Source organism: Mytilus galloprovincialis, chromosome 3, assembly GCF_965363235.1.
Source record: "Mytilus galloprovincialis chromosome 3, xbMytGall1.hap1.1, whole genome shotgun sequence".
Classification (NCBI taxonomy): domain Eukaryota; kingdom Metazoa; phylum Mollusca; class Bivalvia; order Mytilida; family Mytilidae; genus Mytilus; species Mytilus galloprovincialis.
Window position 1 is genome coordinate 37,164,699 of NC_134840.1, and position 21,689 is coordinate 37,186,387.

Consider the following 21,689-nt stretch of genomic DNA (forward strand, 5'->3'; position numbering starts at 1 on the left):
CTCCCTCTTACATGTACCTGGGACATTGGTACCATATTACAAAACATGAACAAACAATACAAAACATTGAACAAATACACGATGAAGAGCAGCAAGCAACAACCACTCAATTAAAGACTTCTGACTTGTGACAGGCACATATAGAACGTGGCGGCGGTTAAACTCGTCTGAAGACGTCAACCCTCCCCAACTAGTCTGAGACAATGGTTTAACAGTACAACATAAGAACAAACTGTAAATATAAGTTGAAAAAGGCTTAACTCATCAGATGGGTACAAATAAAAATACATCTTAACAAAAACACAGAATGAACGTGGGTGGGTACTTAAACATCCACACAACAGAAACACACTAATTTCAGCACTGAAAGTATTCACAACTACTGACATTTAGTTCAACGCAAATAACATCTAGACATTTGATGTCTTTAACGTAAGGTCCTATGGGTACATTTCGGCAATACATACTCTCTTAGACTTTGTTTGGAAGTAGTTTATGATGTTCTATGGTGTTTTTTGTTTTTATTATAATTTGTTTCTTTATTTTATAATTTCAATTTGGAATGGTTCAACAGGACATATGGTGTTGTGCTTTAGCTTTTGTATTCGTTTAAAAGCTCTACGGAGTTTGTAATGTAGTTGATTGATTCGTGTTAAATGCAGCATTCCATGTTAAAAAAAAATGTCAATCAATGACAGAAGTTTTAAGGAAAGTTTTTCTGCCTTGGCTTAATTGAAATGTACTTTTAACTCTTAGCGTACATGGTGCAACACTTTTTCCAACCTTATCAAAACTAATCTTAATATGTTATATATGAATAAAAAATGACTTAATTTTACATGCAAGGGGTAATCTCATCAAATATTTTTACAATTGTATGTAAAATATATATTATATATACAATCATATTTGCAACATGTTTTACCAGATTACCATAGCTATTACGTGCATGTTACACTTCCTCTTATTAAATTAAATACTGAAAAAAAATGGAACATAATATGACGGGTTGATATTTGATTTTAATTCCTCTCTTATAGTGTAAAATCGATCGCAATTCACCACCATGGATTACAGATTTGAGATAGTTTGTATTTTTCTTCTACAAACAATGATAATGGCAAGCCAAGGTCAGTGTAATTATCAATTATCTTAGTAATAATATATCAATTTGCAAAATAGGAAATATAACATAATCATTGACTTTCAAATATTCTGCTTTTAGCATCGCTGGTGAAATCTTGTTTTTATTCTCATACCTAATAAAGTTATTTCAATGCTGAATAAATTTGATAAAGAAGCAGACATTTAGAACAATTGCACAGATAGAACGGCAAACAAATTTCATAATTTGAAATACTTTTATGTAATTTCACGAGGGTTATCACCATGTCTAGTGATTGTCTTTTGAAATCAGTTATTGTTATTAGTTTTTTGTAATAAAGGTATTTAGATTCTTATAATTTATCAAAATAGAAATATCGCAACTCTCGACTGATTTTGGTTATAAGATGAGTCTGGTCGCATTTTATTTTCTTACAGTTTAGTAGGTGCTTCAACGAAAACTATAGTAATATATGTGGTCATTTTGGAAACCCAATTATTTCAGCTGGTTTTTTTTTTTTGTGTTTTTTTTTTAGCTTTCAAAGATACCAGTTAAATCATTTTGTCTCTAAAAGTATTAATCTATAAAGAATGTGATAGCTTGAAAAAAGAAAGGCAGGTAGCAGCAGGATGAAGTTGGACACTCAGTTCTGTTTTAAACAGTAACGCTAGAATTATTACATACCTAAATAATAAAATATCATTTCTATCGATCATCGCGATAGGAAGTCGTCAAGAACACAGTATTAGAATGAAATTCAAAACAGTGTGGCTGTGGCCATTGATTGACACATAAAATTCATTCATTAACTGGGACAATTTACGTGAACGTTTGTCTGTAACGACCACTGTTCACGACGTACCTACGATAGACATTTAAACTGTGGGGTCACCAAAGTTTTCTTAACGCCTTTAATTATAAAATAATTCGAAAAATTAATCAGGAATAACCTTTATGTTTTGATTTATATAATTGATATAAATCAAAACATCGTGTTATTTTTGATTAATTTTTCGAATTACTTTATTAAGGTGTTGAGAACCTTTGGTGACCCCATAGTTTAAGTGTCTTTAAAAAGTACATAGTGAGCAGTGGTCGTTACATACAAACGTTCACCTAAATTGTCCCAGTCAATGGATGAATTTAATGTGTCAATCAATGGCCACAGCCACACTGTTTTGAATTTCATTCTATATTATATAGGGGTTCACTCTATACACGCAAATTTTTATTGTCTTCACTTCAAGGTAAATCGAGCAAATTTCAGCAAATTTTGATTTTTTTACAGTTTTTTACTTTTTACAACGGGCTCATGAGGATCTTATATCTAATCTTCCTGCTGTGTCCACAATTATCAATCTACGTATTTCACCTGTATTGGTTTGGACAATTCCATGACCTATTCCATACACACACCATTATGCTTAAGGGGTTTTCATATGTCATGTCAAGATGATATATGCTATTTACCGTTGTTTGCCACAATTTTTTTTTCTGATAAAGTCACTTTTCTGAAAACCAATATAAATATAGTTAACATATTGATATATATTATCTAACTGTGTTCATTGACCAGAATGTTAATGACAACACACCTAAAAGTCGTTTTGGTATATCCCATGACATTTGCGCGGGAAATCTTCTATTGAGACGCAATTTTTTTGGACGTTCATTTGGAAAATTTTACAATCTATTTTATGTGAAAAATTGTCATAGAACGAAATTCATAACAGTGTGGTCGACAGTAAAACGTTTTTGTTATTGTACTGAAAAGTTTACCTTTAACTTGTTTGTCGTGGGCGATGATTTTATGCTCACTCAGTCTATCGGAGGCCTTCAAGTGGGGATTTAAATAATCATTTGTTACACATTTTGATACATAAAATGAAACTTTCTTTTCACATATCATTTAAGGAATTTATTTTAAATAATTGTTATACCATCACTTACAACAGTTTCACTTTTAAGAATATTAATGTCCAGAGCTGATATCAATAAATAATAATAAAAAAAAAAGTTTATTCATGGTAAAAAAAAACAAAAAAACTTTTAAGTTAATAGGGACCCGCGTTATTTCAGAAAATATCTTATTGATTAAGAGAACAAAAACTTCTACGTTGTGATCATTTAAGAGTGGCCTTCTATTTATTCAATGCTAACCATGTGGGCTTTGTTTTTTTTTTATATACCATAAATCGATGATATTAACAGTTTGCCTTGGCTCTTCAAGTCCAACACACAACTTCTCACGAAATTGGTATTTTTCTTACAAAAATTACATCCATGTGATGTATTCTTTTCATGGAGAATGAATGTTGCACCTTATTTTATTTGTTATCGTTTTTTTTTTTGTGTGTATCATTGACGTATAAGACAACCTGAATCTTCTTTATTCAAATTTAAAACATACGAGATGGCAATTATGACACAAAATAACTAAATTAAACTTACAGCAGAAGAAAGATAATGAACATCGCTTTTATAGTCTTCTAAATATCGAAGACGCGTGGTCTTTTTAAAAATGATGTAAATTTATAAAGGAAACAACAAACAAAATAGTTCGAATATTTATATTGGAAAAAGTAACGGTGTGTAAATCATAACAATTATTTTATTTCAATGAAAATCAAACTGTTGAATTTTTTCCGCTTCGAGCAAATTTTTAATTTTGGTCGCATTTTGAAAATCAATAAATCTTGTATTCTTGTTGGAAGCTGCACTGTGTAGTTTATACCCGTTTTTTTCAATGCCACACAAATCCAACACAGACAAAAAAAATGGTAGGTTCAAGAAATAATTGATGCAAACTATACTTTATTGTAGTTTTAACATGGGTAGGCATTATATTCGTGATTATTTTTGCCCGATCGATATCGAAAAACTATTATAAAAAGTGTCCTAGTTCAGTGAAAATGTACGTCATACTTATTTCCTAAACAAATAAATAAACAAACATTAATTAACATACAACACTACCAAAGGCCAGAGACTCCTTACTTGTATGATTTTGTAAAAAAATGCATCTTTTTAAAACAGTCGAAAACAAAATTGTCTGTCCAATGGAAAAGTCGAAGCCCAAAAAAGATGAACAGTGCATTATAGAAACATAGAAGCTGGTTGCAAAAGTTGACGACAAGATCTATTTTATAACTTGAGTATGGCCTAATACTATTAACCTGAAATAAATATATTTATAGTAATTCCCTTGATACGAAAGATCTACATGTTGCCTTGGGCTTTTTTTTTTTCTTTTTTTTTTTTTTGCTCTTTGGTTGGGTTTTTGTCTCCATGACAATTCAATTTTCATTCTTATCATAGATATAACTGCATGTTAAAATAAGAATATGAAGTGTGATAGGCAATCAGACACATTCTTTCCAGGGACCAACAGGCGTTATCAAGCTATAGGTCCCCGTATGGCCTTCGACCATTAGCAAAATACACACTTTATAGAATGAAAGCTCCAAGAGGTCTTGGGATGAAAAAAACAAACATAAAAGATGAGCGAGAAAAAAAATAGGGATACCGCATGGAAATTGGAAAATGGTCCGCAACATTAATTTAGTCAACTCACTTAGTTGAAATTAAAGACCTGGCGAATTTTAGCCTTTTGCAATGGATGTGATGTATGTTTAAAAAAAAATCATGGTTTGTTTGGACATTTTTATAAATCAAGTCTTGTTTTTAAATTATTTGCAAGTAAGTTTTAAGTCATGAACAAATAATCACTCACAGAAAGACGTCAAATCCATCAACAAAAGAAAAAAATTAATAGACGACCGACAAGTCAACGCACAGAATATCATGTATGTGTTCCGGACCATATGAGTATTTGGACCATACGCATATATCATGACCATAAGGGTATACTAATATGGTCCAACCATACACGTATGGTCCAAATACTCATAAGGTCCGGAACATATTTTATTTGCGATCACAAATGCACGAAGACGTCCATTTCTATGTAAATTGGGTCGATTTTTTTATATAGATAAGATGAATGCGTTTCTGTTGCCAAGTGTTTTTCACAAGTATAGTAGCAGTATAGCAGAACGGTTTAAGTTTCCTATATACACCAAATGATACATTTTGCCAATACAATAACGTAAATGCATGCAAATTTCACAAGGTTTAATCCAAATAGCTTTCTTACTATCCAATAACTTTCAAGTGCGAAAAAGACAGGGCAGAAGTATATTTTGTCTTTATGTTTCGTATTTGCACAACTTTTGAAAGTGGATTATGCATTCGTTCTAAAATAAAATTAGACCAGATAAAAGTTAAAAGATTACATAACTCGACAATCGCAATGGTTAAATCCGAAAAAAGATAATCAATCAATACATGCATTCAGTAAGTCATTCTTTTTTCTGAAAGAACATGGCTTTGCGATATCTTATTATGAAAATTGATTGTCGAAACATAACAAAAACACAAGTAAAGGACGTTTAATTAATCAATATAAATCAAAACACAAATTCCTGATTAGTATTTCGAATTATTTTATATAGGCGTTGAGAACCTTTGGTGACCCCACGGTTTAAATGTTTATATTAAGGACGTCGTGAGCAATGGGCGTTATAGACGAACGTTCACCTAATCTGTCCCAGTCAATGGGATATTAAAGTGCGCCAATCAATGTCCATAGCCACACTGTTATGAATTCGATACTATATGTTTGTTTTTCATAATTTAAAGGATTGACGTTATAACATTTCCTACATCTTCATTTGACATCAGGTTTGTACGCATTTAGTCTCTTCTCTAGTCTATAATCTAAACTGAAGGCCGCGAAGGGACACATGTGCTGCACAATCGACACATCTCAACCAACAAAAAAGTTAAATTATTAAATAGACTTTATCAGCTGTTTATAGACATATCTATATTTATTTCATCTAATGTCAGTCATGACAACTGGCATTAACAGCGGAAACCGTGTATTCGTAACTCGAATAATTCAAGCCCTTACCGTCTCCGATTCTCTCCACCTTTCGTTAATGTAGTGATCAATAGGGAGCGTAATATAACAACTGGAATATTCGGGTTAGTGTATTCGCGAATCCTATGTCTTTCGCCTGCTATGGACGATTCCATACAACATTGTATTTTAGGGGTTGTTTACATATTTAGTCGTATCTTATCTTAATGATAACGTATGTACATTTTTTCTACATATTTGTATATGTTTCTTGAAGGAAACAGCTCAATTTCATAATAATTTAGTATACAGAAACATGACACAAGATTTTTGTACACTTTTGGTGTGTATAAATGACCTACATTACAGCCCTGAAATTCTTGGTGCATCCAATGTTAGTCATGACCAGTCATGACAACTGGCATTATCAGGGGAAACCGTGTATTGTGAATCCTATGTCTTTCGCCTGCTATGGACGATTCCATACAACATTGTATTTTAGGGGTTTACATTATGGAAGATTCCATATAACATTGTAGTTCAGGGGTTGTTTACATATTTAATCTTATCTTATCTTAATGATAACGTATGTACATTTTTTCTACATATTTGTACATGTTTTTTGAAGGAAATAGCTCAATTTCATAATAATTTAGTATACAGAAACATGACACAAGTTTTTTGTACACTTTTGGTGTGTATAAATGACCTACATTACAGCCCTAAAATTCTTGGTGCATATAATGTCAGTCATTACCAGTCATGACAACTGGCATGATATTAAGATTAATGGCAAATTCTTCCGTGAAGGCTATAGCTGCGCAAAATGGGATGACTTTGGCGAGCAGACGTTTGAGATTCCGTTGAATCTTTAGTCTTAGTTGCATGATTTTTTTTAATAGATGTTAGTGGCTTTGAACTATCTGTCAGATAACTGCGAGTACTCTCAGATCTGTTCATTGTGTCTTTTTTGTGTCGGGATGTATAAGTACCGGACCACGTCCACTTGTTATCTACACAAAAAGTATATTAAATAATAACGATAACACCATGACAAGCAAGGAATATCCAAAGTTACTCTTACAACGAAAATTAAAGGTTATAATCCCGACCATAATGTAGCCAAATAAGAACGTTTTTATTCGGAAAGTTTACAATAAGAAACAGATGAAAGTTGTATTTTTCAACATGCATTCTATCCCGGAAATATTCCATCAATTAATATCAAGATATGGAGCAATTTTTAAAAGATTTTGTAATATAAAAAAGTCAATTAGTACATTCTGTTTGTTAACGATTAGACAAAATTTCACATAGTTTGAATTTTTATATCAACAACCATTTTCTGTTCATCTACTGTTTGACTTTCTTCCATGTTGTAACATAAAAGATTTTCCTAGAAGATGAAAGAGGTTTTTCAGCTCTAATTTGAAGTCATGGTTGGATTTTATATCTCTGAGTTTCCCTGTGTCAGATCTCTGTACCCTGCAAGGTTCTGATGCTTAGTATGACCTTTGTTGTCAATTCGTTTGATATGTTTTATCATTTGATTTTGCCATTTGATTAGGGACTTTCCGATTTGAATTTTCCCCGGAGTTCAGTATATTTTGTGATTTTACTTTTTTTTTCGACAAAATAAATCAGAATAATATTTACAAATTATTCATTTATAATTCAGATGTGACGAAAGTCATTTGTGAAAATGAGAAATCCACCATAGATTGTAATGGCAGAGAGATCGTTATAGTCAACGCCTTCTACGGTCGTAGAGATGGTACTACATGTCTGAAGGCAGGACGGAAAAGCGAAAGTTGTGAATCAGGAGCTAAATCAGCTGTCACACAAAAATGTTTCCGAAGGCAAAGTTGTTATCTTGAAGCAAAAAGTTCAACTTTTGGAACTGAGTGCACTAATACGGCAAATTACCTGAGTGTTACGTACAGATGCAAAGGTTTGTCGAGTTTATAGAAAATGCAAAGATAACTATGCTTACTCGTGGATTTCAGCTACTATATATTTTTTTTATGCTAGATGTATACCTATTATGACAAAATAACTTTTCTGTTTGATTTAAGTAGTGTTAAGCAGTCGTGGAGAGATTTGATCCAAAAATGGAGACTTAGGTTCGAAATAGCTTTTTTTCTACTTTTGTATTAATCAATAGCCATTTTAGGATTAAAAATAGAGACTGGTCGGCTCTGCGTTAGAATATTGAATCCGGGAAGGTGGGCATGTCTTCATGTAGACCGTAGTCTTGTCAGTACATATATAAGATGGCTTACTCAGCTTGTCACTCTAAGGCTCAAAACATTGTATAATGTATAACCACACGATGTTTTGATAAATTACAGATCTACTTATGTCGTATTTATAATTGCAAGTTAAACACAATCAGCCCCTTATTCGTACAATAAATAGAGAGTAGGAAAGTTCAAATAAAATAAAAAAATAAGAAAATGTTTTATGAATTGCAAAAAAACACAAATAGACTGCCGTTCCTCTTTTAATATTTTACTGCCATAAACAAAATGTGATCAATTGTATAAAAAAAAACTGCAATAAGAAGAAAAGTAAAACAAAACGTCCATGTGAGGTAATTTGTTATATTGTTACCTGTTACCTATTGAGTTAGCAGGTTGAAAATCTGATTCAACTTAGCACAATATATATTCATTATTCATTGATCAAAAGTAAAATAACAAAAATACCGAAATCCTAGGAAACTTTTACACTGAAAGTCCCTAATCAACTGACAAAATTAAAAGCTCAAACACATCAAACGAAATAAACTCATCATAGATACCAGGACTAAATTTTGTATATACGCCAGACGAGAGTTTCGTCTACAAAAGACTCATCAGTGACGCTCGAATCCAAAAAAGTTTAAAAGGGCCAAATAAAGTACAAAATTGAAGAGCATTGAGGACCAAAATTCCTAAAAGTTTGGCCAAATGATGGACAACAACTGTCATATTCCTGACTAGGGATAGGCATTTTTTCTTATGCGGAAAATGGTGGATTGAACCTGGGTTTATAGCTTGCCAAACCTCTCAATTGTATGACAGTCGCATGAAATTTCATTATATTGACAACGATGTGTGAAGAAAACAAATAGACATAAAAGGTAAAAATGTCAAAAATAGGGGAACAGTAGTCAACATTGTATTATAACCTTCCTAACTATAAAATCAAACAAATAGTTAACAAAGAAAAACTAAGAGGCGTATAGACAAAGCACATTCTCAAGAGAAAAGACAAGAATACCAAAAATTAGCAATAAATCGTTAACCGTTGGAAATATTTACCAATTGTATCTTCTTAAAGTGGTACATATAAAACCATGAAATATATTAATTATGCAAAGTACAGATTTTTTTCATATTTAATTGTTATATTCAATTATAAAATGATAAGATATTTTTTTTTCAGATTATCCTACAAGTTTAGTTATCTGTCAGAATTATCAAGCAAAACTTATATGTCCTCAAAACCAGCAGATACAGATTACTAAAGGATTTTTCGGACGAAGTAATAAAGTCACATGTTTCATCGGTAATGTCGGAAATACAAAATGCAGTGCCTCTGGCGTTCAGCAGAAGTTAAGAACATTGTGTAATGGTAAAAGAGAATGCTCGTTGTCGGCAGGCGGTAATATGTTTGGAAATCCTTGCCCGGGAATTACAAAGTATTTAGAGCTGCAATATAAATGCGTTTCGATAAAACCAGCATCATCACCAGTAATAGCAAATAAAGGTATGGTTATGTGTCGATAATTTACATCAGTGACCACATATAATATAAAAAAAAGAAGATGTGGTATGATTGCCAATTAGACAACTCTCTACAAGAGACCAAATAACACAGAAATTAAACAACTATAGGTCACTGTACGGCCTTCAACAATGAGCAAAGCCCATTCCGCATAGTCAGCTTTAAAAGGCCCCGAAACTACAGTGTAAAACAATTCAAACGAGAAAACTAACGGCCTGATTTAGTTTGTTAAGAGATCATGATATTTACTTTTATACAGCAATATAACAAAATTATTACAAGCGGTATAATACCATAATTATCCGTTTAAAGCGCCGAAAATTATATCATCTAAAAAGGATCAATGTACGGGGTCTATGATACGGTATTAGAATATGTTGTTTTTCTTCAACATTGATTCACACACCTAATTAAATGGGCATTTAAAAAGTCAGAATGTGAATATATATGTTCAAACTCTTTTAGGTCATTTTTTAGTAGCAATAAACAAAAAAACTATGTCAATTGGACATGCTTTGATACTATATTTGCCCTTGGATTTTTACTAGATAACATTTTTGTTCGCTTTGGAGATTCCGTATATCGTCAGGTTATCGGAATTCCAATGGGGACTAACTGTGCACCACTTGTTGCGGACCTGTTTTTGTATTGCTATGAGTTACAATTTATGACAAAAATCAGCAAAGACCCATCGAAACAACATCTGATACACAAATTTAATAATACTTTTAGATATTTGGATGATATGTTAGCTCTCAATAATGACGACTTCAGTATGTATACTAAAGAAATTTATCCTGTTGAACTTATTTTAAATAAAGCTAATACTAACAATGACCACTGCCCTTTCTTATAAATCTTGATATATATATCATTAACGGAAAGCTTAATACTAAAATTTATGATAAAAGAGATGATTTCTCATTTCCTATCGTTAATTATCCATTTTTAGATGGTGACGTTCCCTTGTCACCATTTTACGGTGTTTATATATCTCAACTTGTACGATTCTCTCGTGTATGTAACAATGTTTTAGATTTTAACGAGAGAAATTTATGTATTACTGAAAAATTATTACACCAGGATTTTCGATATCACAAACTAGTCAAAACATTTACTAAATTTTATCATCGGTATAAGGACATCATTCGTAAATATAGCTCAACATGCAGACTTCTTATACGTTCAGGTATTTCACATCCAATATTTTATGGAAATATTCTTTATAAAGCACAAAAATGTCAGTATTCACCTCAGAAGCTAACAAAACCTTTAAATAGACGCATTAAGAAGGAATATAGTTACGATACTGTTGTCAGGTCATTAAAGATTGCATATTTTGGCGTTAATATTGATTCACTTATAGGGTCTTTGCATCGGAACTAAACACAATTATTATTAATAAACCAGTTGTTGGCATAACAGGGGTTATGTTCTTCTCATATATGTTATGATGGTATGATACTAAACCCCTCACGGGGAGGATTGTGCCTGATATTCATATGATGAAGACATAATTTTTCAATCAGTTTAATTGAGGTCCGGAGCTGGCATGTCAGTTAACTGCTAGTAGTCTGATGTTATTTGTGTATTATTGTCATTTTGTTTATTTTCTTTGGTTACATCTTCTGACATCAGACTCGGACTTCTCTTGAACTGAATTTTAATGTGCGTATTGTTATGCGTTTACTTTTCTGCATTGGCTAGAGGTATAGGGGGAGGGTTGAGATCTCACAAACATGTTTAACCCCGTCGCATTTTTGCGCCTGTCCCAAGTCAGAAGCCTCTGGCCTTTGTTCGTCTTGTATTATTTTAACTTTTAGTTTCTTGTGTACAATTTGGAGTTTAGTATGGTTTTCATTATCACTGAACCAGTATATATTTGTTTAGTGGCCAGCTGAAGGACGCCTCCTGGTGCGAGAGTTTCTCGTTGCATTTAAGACCTGTTGGTGACCTTCTGCTGTTGTCTGCTCTATGGTCGGGTTGTTGTCTCTTTGGCACATTCCCCATTTCCATTCTCAATTTTATTTAAATTATCGATAAAGGCTGTTAACTGAAAACGAGCTCATTTGTGACCCTTAAAAAGATAGTCATAATAGTGAGTAAGAAAGTATCGCAAAGTTAAGAATAATTTCGAATTAGAAAAATATCTCCAACTGGACCTCAACAAGTGTTTATTTTTTACAGTGACTTGACTGTAAGTGTTGCTCTCCACCAATTGCAACTCATTCAAAATTTTGACCAAGTAACAATTTGTTTTATTAAACCAAATTGTTCAACTGGTCAGAATATTGAACAAATTGTTCAGTCAAAATGTGAAAGTGCAAGGTGACAAAATAAAACATACTTACAATCCTATAAGACTATAACTCCACTTTAATTATGTTGTGACAAAATTAGTTTATCAGTTTGTATAGGTATATTATAGTCATTCCCATGCTGAAAGCTTAGTTTGGACATTTTTATAGCAATTCAAAATAATAACAGTTCCTTCAGCATGGAAATGACTATAATATACCTATACAAACTGATGGGCGGATTTTGTCACGTCATCATTGAAGTGGAGTTAAAGTCTTATAGGATGGTAAGTATGTTTTATTTTATCACCTAGCACTTTCAGGACTTGGCTGTGGTTTTCTACAGCAGTTAGTGCAAATCTCTGACCAGTTGAACAATTTGATTTTATAAAACTAAGTGCAATTTGGTCAGAATTTTGAATAAGTTGCAATTGGTGGAGAGCAACACTAACAGTCAAGTCACTGTAAAATGGTAAGATAATAATTAGTTATAGATCTAGCAACTTACTATCAGAAGTTGGTAGGTATACTTGAACGCCTTTAAAACAGAAAATTTGTCCACTTTGCAAAGATGGAATTGAAATTGAAAATGAATTCCGTTCCCCCATTAATATTTCAAGTTATCAAAGCTAATTTAATGCAAAGAGTATTTATCATCGGGAAATTGATACTTTGTGGGATCAACTATCCAAAATGACATCAAAACTAAATGCAAATAGATAATAGGAACATCTGTTAATCGTAATGGATGTTTTTATTAACTTAAAACTAAATTTAAACTATGACACAAGTATTTTGAGTGAATACCTTTGGTCATAATTTTTTTTATCTAATTTTGTTTGATGTTGCAGACCAGCCTCGTTGGAAAATGCTTACATTTTGCAAGACTCCAGACTTTAAACTGCGATGTTATAAGAAGTATGGTAGAGTAATCGAGGTGGTGAGGGTTATGCACGGGAAAACTAATCTAGGAACATGCACAAAAGGAAACACAGCAACATGTGAATCTGTATTATCCAAACTTAGAAGACAATGTGACGATACACATATATGTCCTATTAAGCCTGCAAGTTTTGGTTTAGTTGACCTCTGTCACGATAAATCAAAATATTTGAAGATAACATATAAGTGTAAGATAGGTAATGTAGTAATAAAAACATATTTATTTTGTCGTAATGTCACTTTTCTTGGTGTCTAAGTATTAAAACTTGTAGCTTAAAGTTTGTTCAGAGATGAAATTTCCCGTTTTTTGTAACTAGTTTGATGACTGATATCGATAGTTCATTCTAATATGTTAGACATACACATGTTAAACTTTGAAGGACAACACATGAAACTGTTTAGCTAACTACTCTACAGATGGTCTTAGCTTAAACTCATTTTCTCTTCTTTTTTTTTAATCTTGTTTTGATACAAATGTCATAAACGAAAAGCATGTTAGATCAAATAGCATTAACGGTATCAATTTTCTACAAAGCTGCAGAACCTTGTGAACATACGCATTTATTTTTCCATTTGAACAAACTTTTGAGAATTTATAAAGAACAGTAACTGATCAATGCTGACCAATAAAGGCTCCAAATACAAATTTGTGTGTTTATTAAAAAGTTTTACACAAATAGAGAACTCGAAAGAAAATTAAAAAATGGAAGTCAATAAAAACTGACAACATGAGACGGTCACCAATAAAAACTGACAACATGAGACGGTCACCAATAAAAACTGACAACATGAGACGGTCACCAATAAAAACTGACAACATGAGATGGTCATCAATAAAAACTGACAACATGAGACGGTCATCAATCCACAGAATAAGTGAAAAACAACGGCTACTTTCCTGACTTGGTACGGTATTTTTAACTGCTACTTTCCTGACTTGGTATGGTATTTTTAAATGCTACTTTCCTGACTTGGTACGGTATTTTTAACTGCTACTTTCCTGACTTGGTACGGTATTTTTCAGGAGAAAATGGAGGGATAAAACTTGTTTATAGTTTCGTGATTGATATTATCATGAAATCTTTTAAGGTTTATTGCATTAATCAACACTTAAAACATTTTTTGATTAGGATGTTCCCGTTCTCAATTTGAATGCAGGTCAGATAGAACGTGTAAACCAGATTCATTCAAATGTAACGGCAAAAGGGAATGTTCAGATGGTAGTGACGAAGACAATTGCTTCTCAACAACAACAACACAACCGCCAGTACCTCCACAACAACCACAGCAACCGTCAAATATACCCGCAGAGGACGATGAAGACGGTAAAAACTGTATTAATTAAATTAATTAACAAGGTACCAGTTAGAAAAAAGTACGCTTACTATGGTCAGGTATTTAACGCGTCACTACAAGTATATGCACTATTACCAGCGTGTACAGGTAACAATTGGACAATAATTGATATAAAATATGAGCATATTTTCTTCTCCTTTATCCGATTATGAAAACTCAATTATTTGAAGGGTCAAAATCATTTAAGATTGAGTATAACTCTGTGTAACCTTTATTGTGCTTTTCTATTATCGACAGGAATGAAAAATAAGGCTTAAGAATTTGTAAGTTTAGAATGTTATGAAATTTTGTATCCATAGACTCTTCAAGTTGAAATTCATTAGAAAATTGTAAAATATAGCTTACATTTATACTTATCGAAAAAAAAAATCCAGTTGAAGATTTTAAATAAATGTTAATGAATAGAGCTGACTTTTTTGTTTTAAAGCCCATTAATTAATTGGTGAATGTGTTGATGCAACAGTATTCCATTAATCTGCACATTAGAAATGTTCACACTTTACGTACATCGTTTACATGGGGTATACATAAAAAAAAGTCGGCTGAAATCGACCCTATATTAGTTGTGTGATCACCATCACGAGTTGTTTAATAGACACGACGTGTTGCGTGTGTCTCAACTCCCTACCAGGCTAGGGATGTGTTATCGTTGTATTCTATCTTAAAATACCATTTAAGTCTGTTATTTTACGGGTTGTGTTCTTTACCCGTATACGACTTTTTGATTGAGAGTGACAAGTTATGCATGCAAAGCAAAAGACGGTTACCCCGTCGACTAACGGAGTCTCGCTCCTTTTGAGGTATATATGCGTTTTCCTCAGCTTAAGTTTGTCAACGAAGTTTGTCTCTTCATAATTAGTTGCTATGGAATGAACATTGATAATCTACTGTAGCTTTAATTTAGTACCGATACAAACAGTTTTTTTTTAAATTTTCAGTTCAGTTTATTTGATCATAAAAAAATTCTCGGCTTTCAAGTGTTGATGACACCTTCATCCCAAAATTATGCCTTCACCTTAGTTTAGTTAAACAGGATCCATTGACCTTTTAGCTACAAATTATATTTATGGCATTGTTTTTGTAGTGATGAATATTCATATATGCATAGACGACGACCCCACGTTAAAATGTGACAAAACGAAGAACGCAGTCATCGATGTGAAACAAGCAACATATGGAAGAAATAGTGTGAGAACATGTCCAATGGGAAACATAGGAACAACATCATGTGGTCCAGTAAATATTCTTCCTGATGTTAAAAAGAGTTGTAATGGAAAACAAGCATGCAGTATTTATGCACCAGCCAAAGATCCTTGTATGGGAACAACTAAATATTTCAAGATACGATACAGCTGTATAAAGCGTAATTAGATCTGTTGTAAAATTAAGTCCGTTGACTGTTTGTCTTCTCCGACTCAATTATGAAAGGTTTATCTATTTTTGAATATTATATATTGATATGTACGTTAACAATATGAAAAGTTAAAGAGGCATCGAGATCAGTAAGAGGAATAGCACATTTTAAATTGTTCTTAGAATATATCATATTATATTAAAAAAATGATTTTAATCAAGTTTTGAAATTGTTATGACTCTTATATTCATCAATCAATCCCAATACGTCTGCCTATTTACGGACAGTCTATTTGAAAATTAAACAAGATTATTATAACAAAGATTGGTTCAGTTTGTGGTTGTTGCTAAATAAATTTGTAAAACATTTGTTTGAGGAGTCCTGTTTTGCAAAATTTTGTCTCTTCATTTCCCGTTTCCTATTCTGAACATTATAAACTATTATATATAGCAATACCTTTCAGAAGTACCTGCATATTCAAACCAAGGGATATTCGTGATAAGTAAATTATTTACTGGAAAGTAAATTTTACGGACGCTCACTGTCATTACTTGGTTGACTGTCATTCACCAATGACGACGGATGTGTCACTCATTAAACCCATAAATAACATCGTTTTATGGAGTTTATCTTGCTTTGTCTTTCGTTTTCTATATGATGTTTCGTCGGCTATTGGTTGTCGCAATTTGTCCTTTTTTATTCGGCCATGATGTTGTTTGTCTTTCTTGGATTTCATTTTTTTTTTTTTTTGTTATTGCAATTTTATCCTTTTTTTTTTTAGTTCTTTTGAAAAATCAAAATCGGAGTACACAAATATGCGTTGTGAACGAATATCCTTAATCTTAAAGAGAAAGTGAAAATTGAGCATTGTAATATTTCGTCCTTTCTTTACTCTTTTGATCTGAGCGTCACTGGTTGGTCTTATGTAGACAAAACGCACGTATTAAATAATAAGCATGATACCTTTGATAATTATTAGCATGCCGAAATGACTTATTGTAAGGTTTATTTGTGTATTTCTCTTTTTCCGGAATGTTCTTGCCTTTATTTGTACTGTAGTCCTGTCATGTAATTTTATTGTTGTATTTAACATTGCTATAAAAGCGCAAGGTTTAGCTAGCCACTGGTTCAACCCCCCCCCCTTTTTGATTAAAAGAAGGGCGAAAGATACATGTCATTGAGGGACATTCAAACTCATGAATCGAAAATAAACTGACAACGCCATGGTTTAAATGGAAAAAGACAAATAGACAAAATTCACAAGAAACAACATAGAAAACTAAATACTGAGCAACAGAAACCCCACCAAGAACTAGGGGTGATCTCAGGTGCTCCGGAGGGGTAAACAGGTCCTTCTCCAAATGTGGCAACCGTCGTGTTACTCATGTTATTACAAACCAAATAAAAAATCTTATTTGGTAGGTCACATTCATGAAAATGGAAGGGGATTATAGTTACGACGTAAGAAACATATCCGATACCATCTGTAAAAAGGTTATTCCGTAACGGTCAACCAACTTGTGATGGCGTCTGTAAAATTTTCGAAGAAATGATTTCAACTTCACCATTTGGAACTCTTGGTTTTATAGCTTCCTTGTGAGCAGCAAACCTCTATAAAAAACATCATGATAGGAAATACAAGCGCGGGAATATCAGATCAATTGGGATACATATACTCCGTATACAGGCGCTGCTGGAATATTGCTACATAGAAATATAAAGTTCACAATTGGGAAGCTGAAATCATCTTCATGATAAAGAAAAAAGTCGTCAAGAAGAGGTACAAAATTGGTTCCCATTGGAATACCGACAATTTGTTGCAAAACACGTCATCCAAACGTAATAAGTATGTTGTCAATCGATAAAAGCATCTTTATAATGTCAGTTTTAGAAAAACATGTTTGAATCAGTGCGATCCTTTACAAAGTAGAATTTGTTTTAGTTTGTAACCTTGATTTGTTTTCTCTCAATTGATTAATGACTTTCGAACAGCGGTATACTACTGTTGCCTTTATCTAACATTATATTAGTAGCTCATTCTTATCTGGAGTGAAGTATATGAAATTATAGTAGGATAATTTTGATTCCTCATAATAAAACAAACGAATACTATAAAGTTAGTGAGCACAGCTCATTCTTCTAAATAAATCTTGAGAAACAATAGCTGAAAGATTCAGTAAATTACCAAAATCACGAACAATTGGGCAATCGCAACAGCAAAGTGGGGCGATAAAAAATTAGTTTTCAGAGGAAAAGTCCCATGTTTCCATCCATCATGCAAATCATCAAACAGTAAAAATGTCTACCAAATCATAAAGGTTTCTGTTAAACTTTCGAAGAAATTAATTCAATTTTCCGTTTGGAATAGCAGGCTATTATTTTGCATGCCAGACGTCGGTAAAAAGTAAAATCACAAAAATACTGAACTTAGAGGAAAATATAATCGGAAATTCCATAATCACATGGCAAAATAAAATAACAAAGCACATCAAAAACAAATGGACAAGAACTGTCATATCATGAGTAAAATACTCATCAGTTACACAAGAAAAAAGAAGTCAAAAGGATAAATCAAGTATGAAGTTGAACAGCATTGATGATCCAAAATTCCGAAAGTTTGATGCCCAATTCAGATATGATTATCCTGTCATATGAAACCTTTAAGTATTTTCAACAATTCAAAGATTTGTAAATATATGATACATATAGAAAAATACATGGGTAAATCTGTATCGCATGCTGTATCAGAACGACAAACCAATATCAGTCCCGTGGGCCGAAGTTTCCGAGGGCTGATATTGATCGAGTGGATACAGCATGCGAAATGGATTTTGCCATGTATTGATCTGATTATCATATATTTAATTTTTTAACATAATCGATTCATGATATGTAAGGGAACAATCATCTGATTCTGAGGTGGGGCTTGCAGATTTTAGAAATTAATTTTCAGGTCCCCATTTACGGATGAAAATAAATAATCTTGCCTAGTTCCACCTGAAAAATAAATATACTTGCCCGAAAAACATATAAAAGAAAGGACTCGCGAATTTTACCATTTAGGATAATAAGACTCCTCTTTTTGTGGACCAATCTTCGATTGAAATGATATATGAACTACTAAGCACAAACCTTAGTAAAGAGGGATTACTTTCCAAAATGAAAATGGTTAGCCATTTTCTCTAGTGAGTACTGTGCAGAAATTCATACGAAATGAAATTACATTTCGTTTCATGCCAGGAAATACAGCAGCTGAGCGTGAAAGGTCAAACTTTGAGTTTAATCGATAATTCACGTCACGCCCGGTATGCGATACGGGTTTAGCTATGCGATACAGATTTAGCTATGCGATATGGGGTATTCGTTTTAGGGTAGGTGATACAGTTTGGAAAAAATAACTTTCATTAGATATACAACATATGCTGTATCTAATCTAAATATATGATAAATGTATATAATTATGACAATAACAATGATATTTCGTGTCAACACTGAAGTGTTGTCTACTAGACTTGCCATACCATATGAAAGAACTTGAATGGTATGTCAACTGGGAGAAAAATTAAAAACAACACGTTTAATAATTCATGCGTCCGAAGCGATTTTCTGGTTTTACCTTCATCAGGAACGCTCAAAGTCAAACATGGGAGAAAATGCAATAATGGATTTGCTACACAGACAACTCACAATTGATTTAATTTACAAAAATATATACGGTGACTTTGATAGCTTACATCAACGTCCTTTGAACTTTGATGATCTGTTGTCTCATTGCCAATCATACCAATTCTTCTTATTGTTATATGGTTTATGTTCAATAATGTCATATCTTTTCATTTGATTTGAAAGTGGCTGCTGGTATGTTTACCAAAGATCATTATTAACTCCAGTAAGGTGTATGGAAGAGGTAGTATTTAATATCTTTTCACAGACAGTTTCTCATTTCATGCAAATACAATATGTTATTATTTGTAGTAGTAATTGTCATAATGTTCCATAAAACTAATTCACTGTCTGAGAAATAAGGAGATATGATATGATTGCCAATGAGACAGCTATCTTTCAAAAACTATGAAACTTTAGTAACAATAGGCAACCATACGACATTCAACAATTATTATAAAACACTACTTATGCTATAAGATGTCCCGGTAAAAGGAGTTTAATTCAAGCTTAATTAAACACATATATCAGGCAGCGATCAACGGCATACACTATTTTACAGGCTTCCTGGGTCTGGGATTTCGTTAAATTGCTTTTGGGTTTTGCTAAATTATTGCATTTTGTTGAAGATTTGGTGTTGAAGTCTGGCTGTACGGTGGAGCTATTCTCGAAAATGGAATGTCATAATTTGTAGGGTAATTTTGTTTATAAAGCCCGTAAATTTCGAAGAGATCCATCTGAAATAATAGTTAAATATCAATTCACACCATTCAATAAATGTTTATCTGTATTAACATTGACTTTAGTTTTGACAAATCAGAACATAATTTTTTTCATTTATATACATTTAGAAAAATTTATAATCGATAGTATGTACATATATTTTAGCAATGCATCAGATAATGCTTTTCTCCGGCTTAAAATGACGTCTTTATTACACATACAAGATTGATGGTTTGTGTCTTTTTGGCTTTTATTATGTTTGGTTGGTTCTTTTATGAAAGTGTTCCGATTTGATAAGTCCGGCATATGCAATTTATGGTTTCTTATGTTTTACTGTTACACCCATGTTAGGGACAGGTTGAAGCGCCCACAAACATGTGTAACCCCTCTGCTGTCTGAATGTTAATGTTCCTGGTCAATCAGGAGACTATAATTCACTGATTATCGTCGATTGTGTTCTATTCTATCTTGATACACTAACTTTAAAGAGCCAATTTATTTAACTTATTGTTATTTGTTTTTTCTTCCGAAATATAAATGTAATATTTACCATGGGACTATAAGCACACAACTATCAATCAATTAATAAAATCGAGAATGGAAATAGGAAATATGTCTAAGAGACAATAACACGACCAAAGGACAGAAAACAACTGAAGGCCATCAGTGGATCCTTTTACTTCTGTTGCAATGATCAAGGACATTCCGTTCTGAATTTTCCTCGAAGTTCAGTACTTTTATATTTTACTATTTGTATGTTTTTAAGTGAAGCAGTATATGAACCGTAATGCTGCCACGTTAAAATGCCAATCTCATCATTTTCCGCCTTGTTTGTGTTCAAACGAATGACCTACAAACAATAATAGTCGTAAGTAAAAAATAATTGTGACGTTTCAATTCGCTTATTTACACAACTGTATGTCACGTTCAATATACCTTATAATATATGAATATACTTAGATATAGGAAGCTTTGGTGTGAGTGCCAATGAGACAACTCTCCATCCAAATAACAATTTTAAAAAAGTAAACCATTATAGGTCAATGTCCACTTGTCTCTTTTCCTTCAGACAGCTTTTGTTTACAGGAAATACCTCATTTAAATGATTGGTTGTTTTTTTTTTAATCCTACAATCTGGTTGAAGTGTTACTATATTCTACTAGCTATTTAGAAATCGAAATCGATATATATTAAATAAGCATTATATGAACATTTTGCTGCTAATCACATGTAATTGGATTCCATTAAACATGTGACGATGTACTGCATATAATATAAATGTATTTGTTTTTGTTAATAGATATTTTATTATTCATTTAGTTAGACTTTATCCTATAATGGATGCGAAATATGTTATTATAGTGTTATTCTTTGTATTTGATACTGTAACAAGCCAAGGTATGTTTTAATACTTAACCATTTGATGTAAAAGTTCATTTGATTTTTTTTTAAATTATTTTTATGTATACTTCATAGGCAAGCGCTGTTTGAATACCGGTACATAGAAATGGAAAGTTTACTATCAAAAAGCTGAAACATATATTTTGTGGTAAA

General features: G+C 32.4%; 1 protein-coding gene across 1 annotated transcript; it reads left to right on the plus strand.

The window, feature by feature from the left end:
* Positions 1-1,117: 1,117 nt before the first annotated feature.
* LOC143066250 (uncharacterized) lies at positions 1,118-15,931 on the plus strand. The gene is made up of 6 exons (XM_076239241.1): positions 1,118-1,130; positions 7,708-7,980; positions 9,459-9,782; positions 12,949-13,236; positions 14,170-14,364; positions 15,480-15,931. Exons 1-6 carry the CDS (start codon positions 1,118-1,120, stop codon positions 15,764-15,766), a joined length of 1,380 nt encoding a protein of 459 aa, XP_076095356.1. The 3' UTR covers positions 15,767-15,931.
* The last annotated feature ends 5,758 nt before the right edge of the window (positions 15,932-21,689 follow it).

Coding starts and splice junctions, on each gene's coding strand:
- LOC143066250 (XM_076239241.1), top strand. Junction 7,981..9,458: donor TGTTACGTACAGATGCAAAG/GTTTGTCGAGTT, acceptor TTTTTTTTTCAG/ATTATCCTACAAGTTTAGTT. Junction 14,365..15,479: donor CGCAGAGGACGATGAAGACG/GTAAAAACTGTA, acceptor TTGTTTTTGTAG/TGATGAATATTCATATATGC.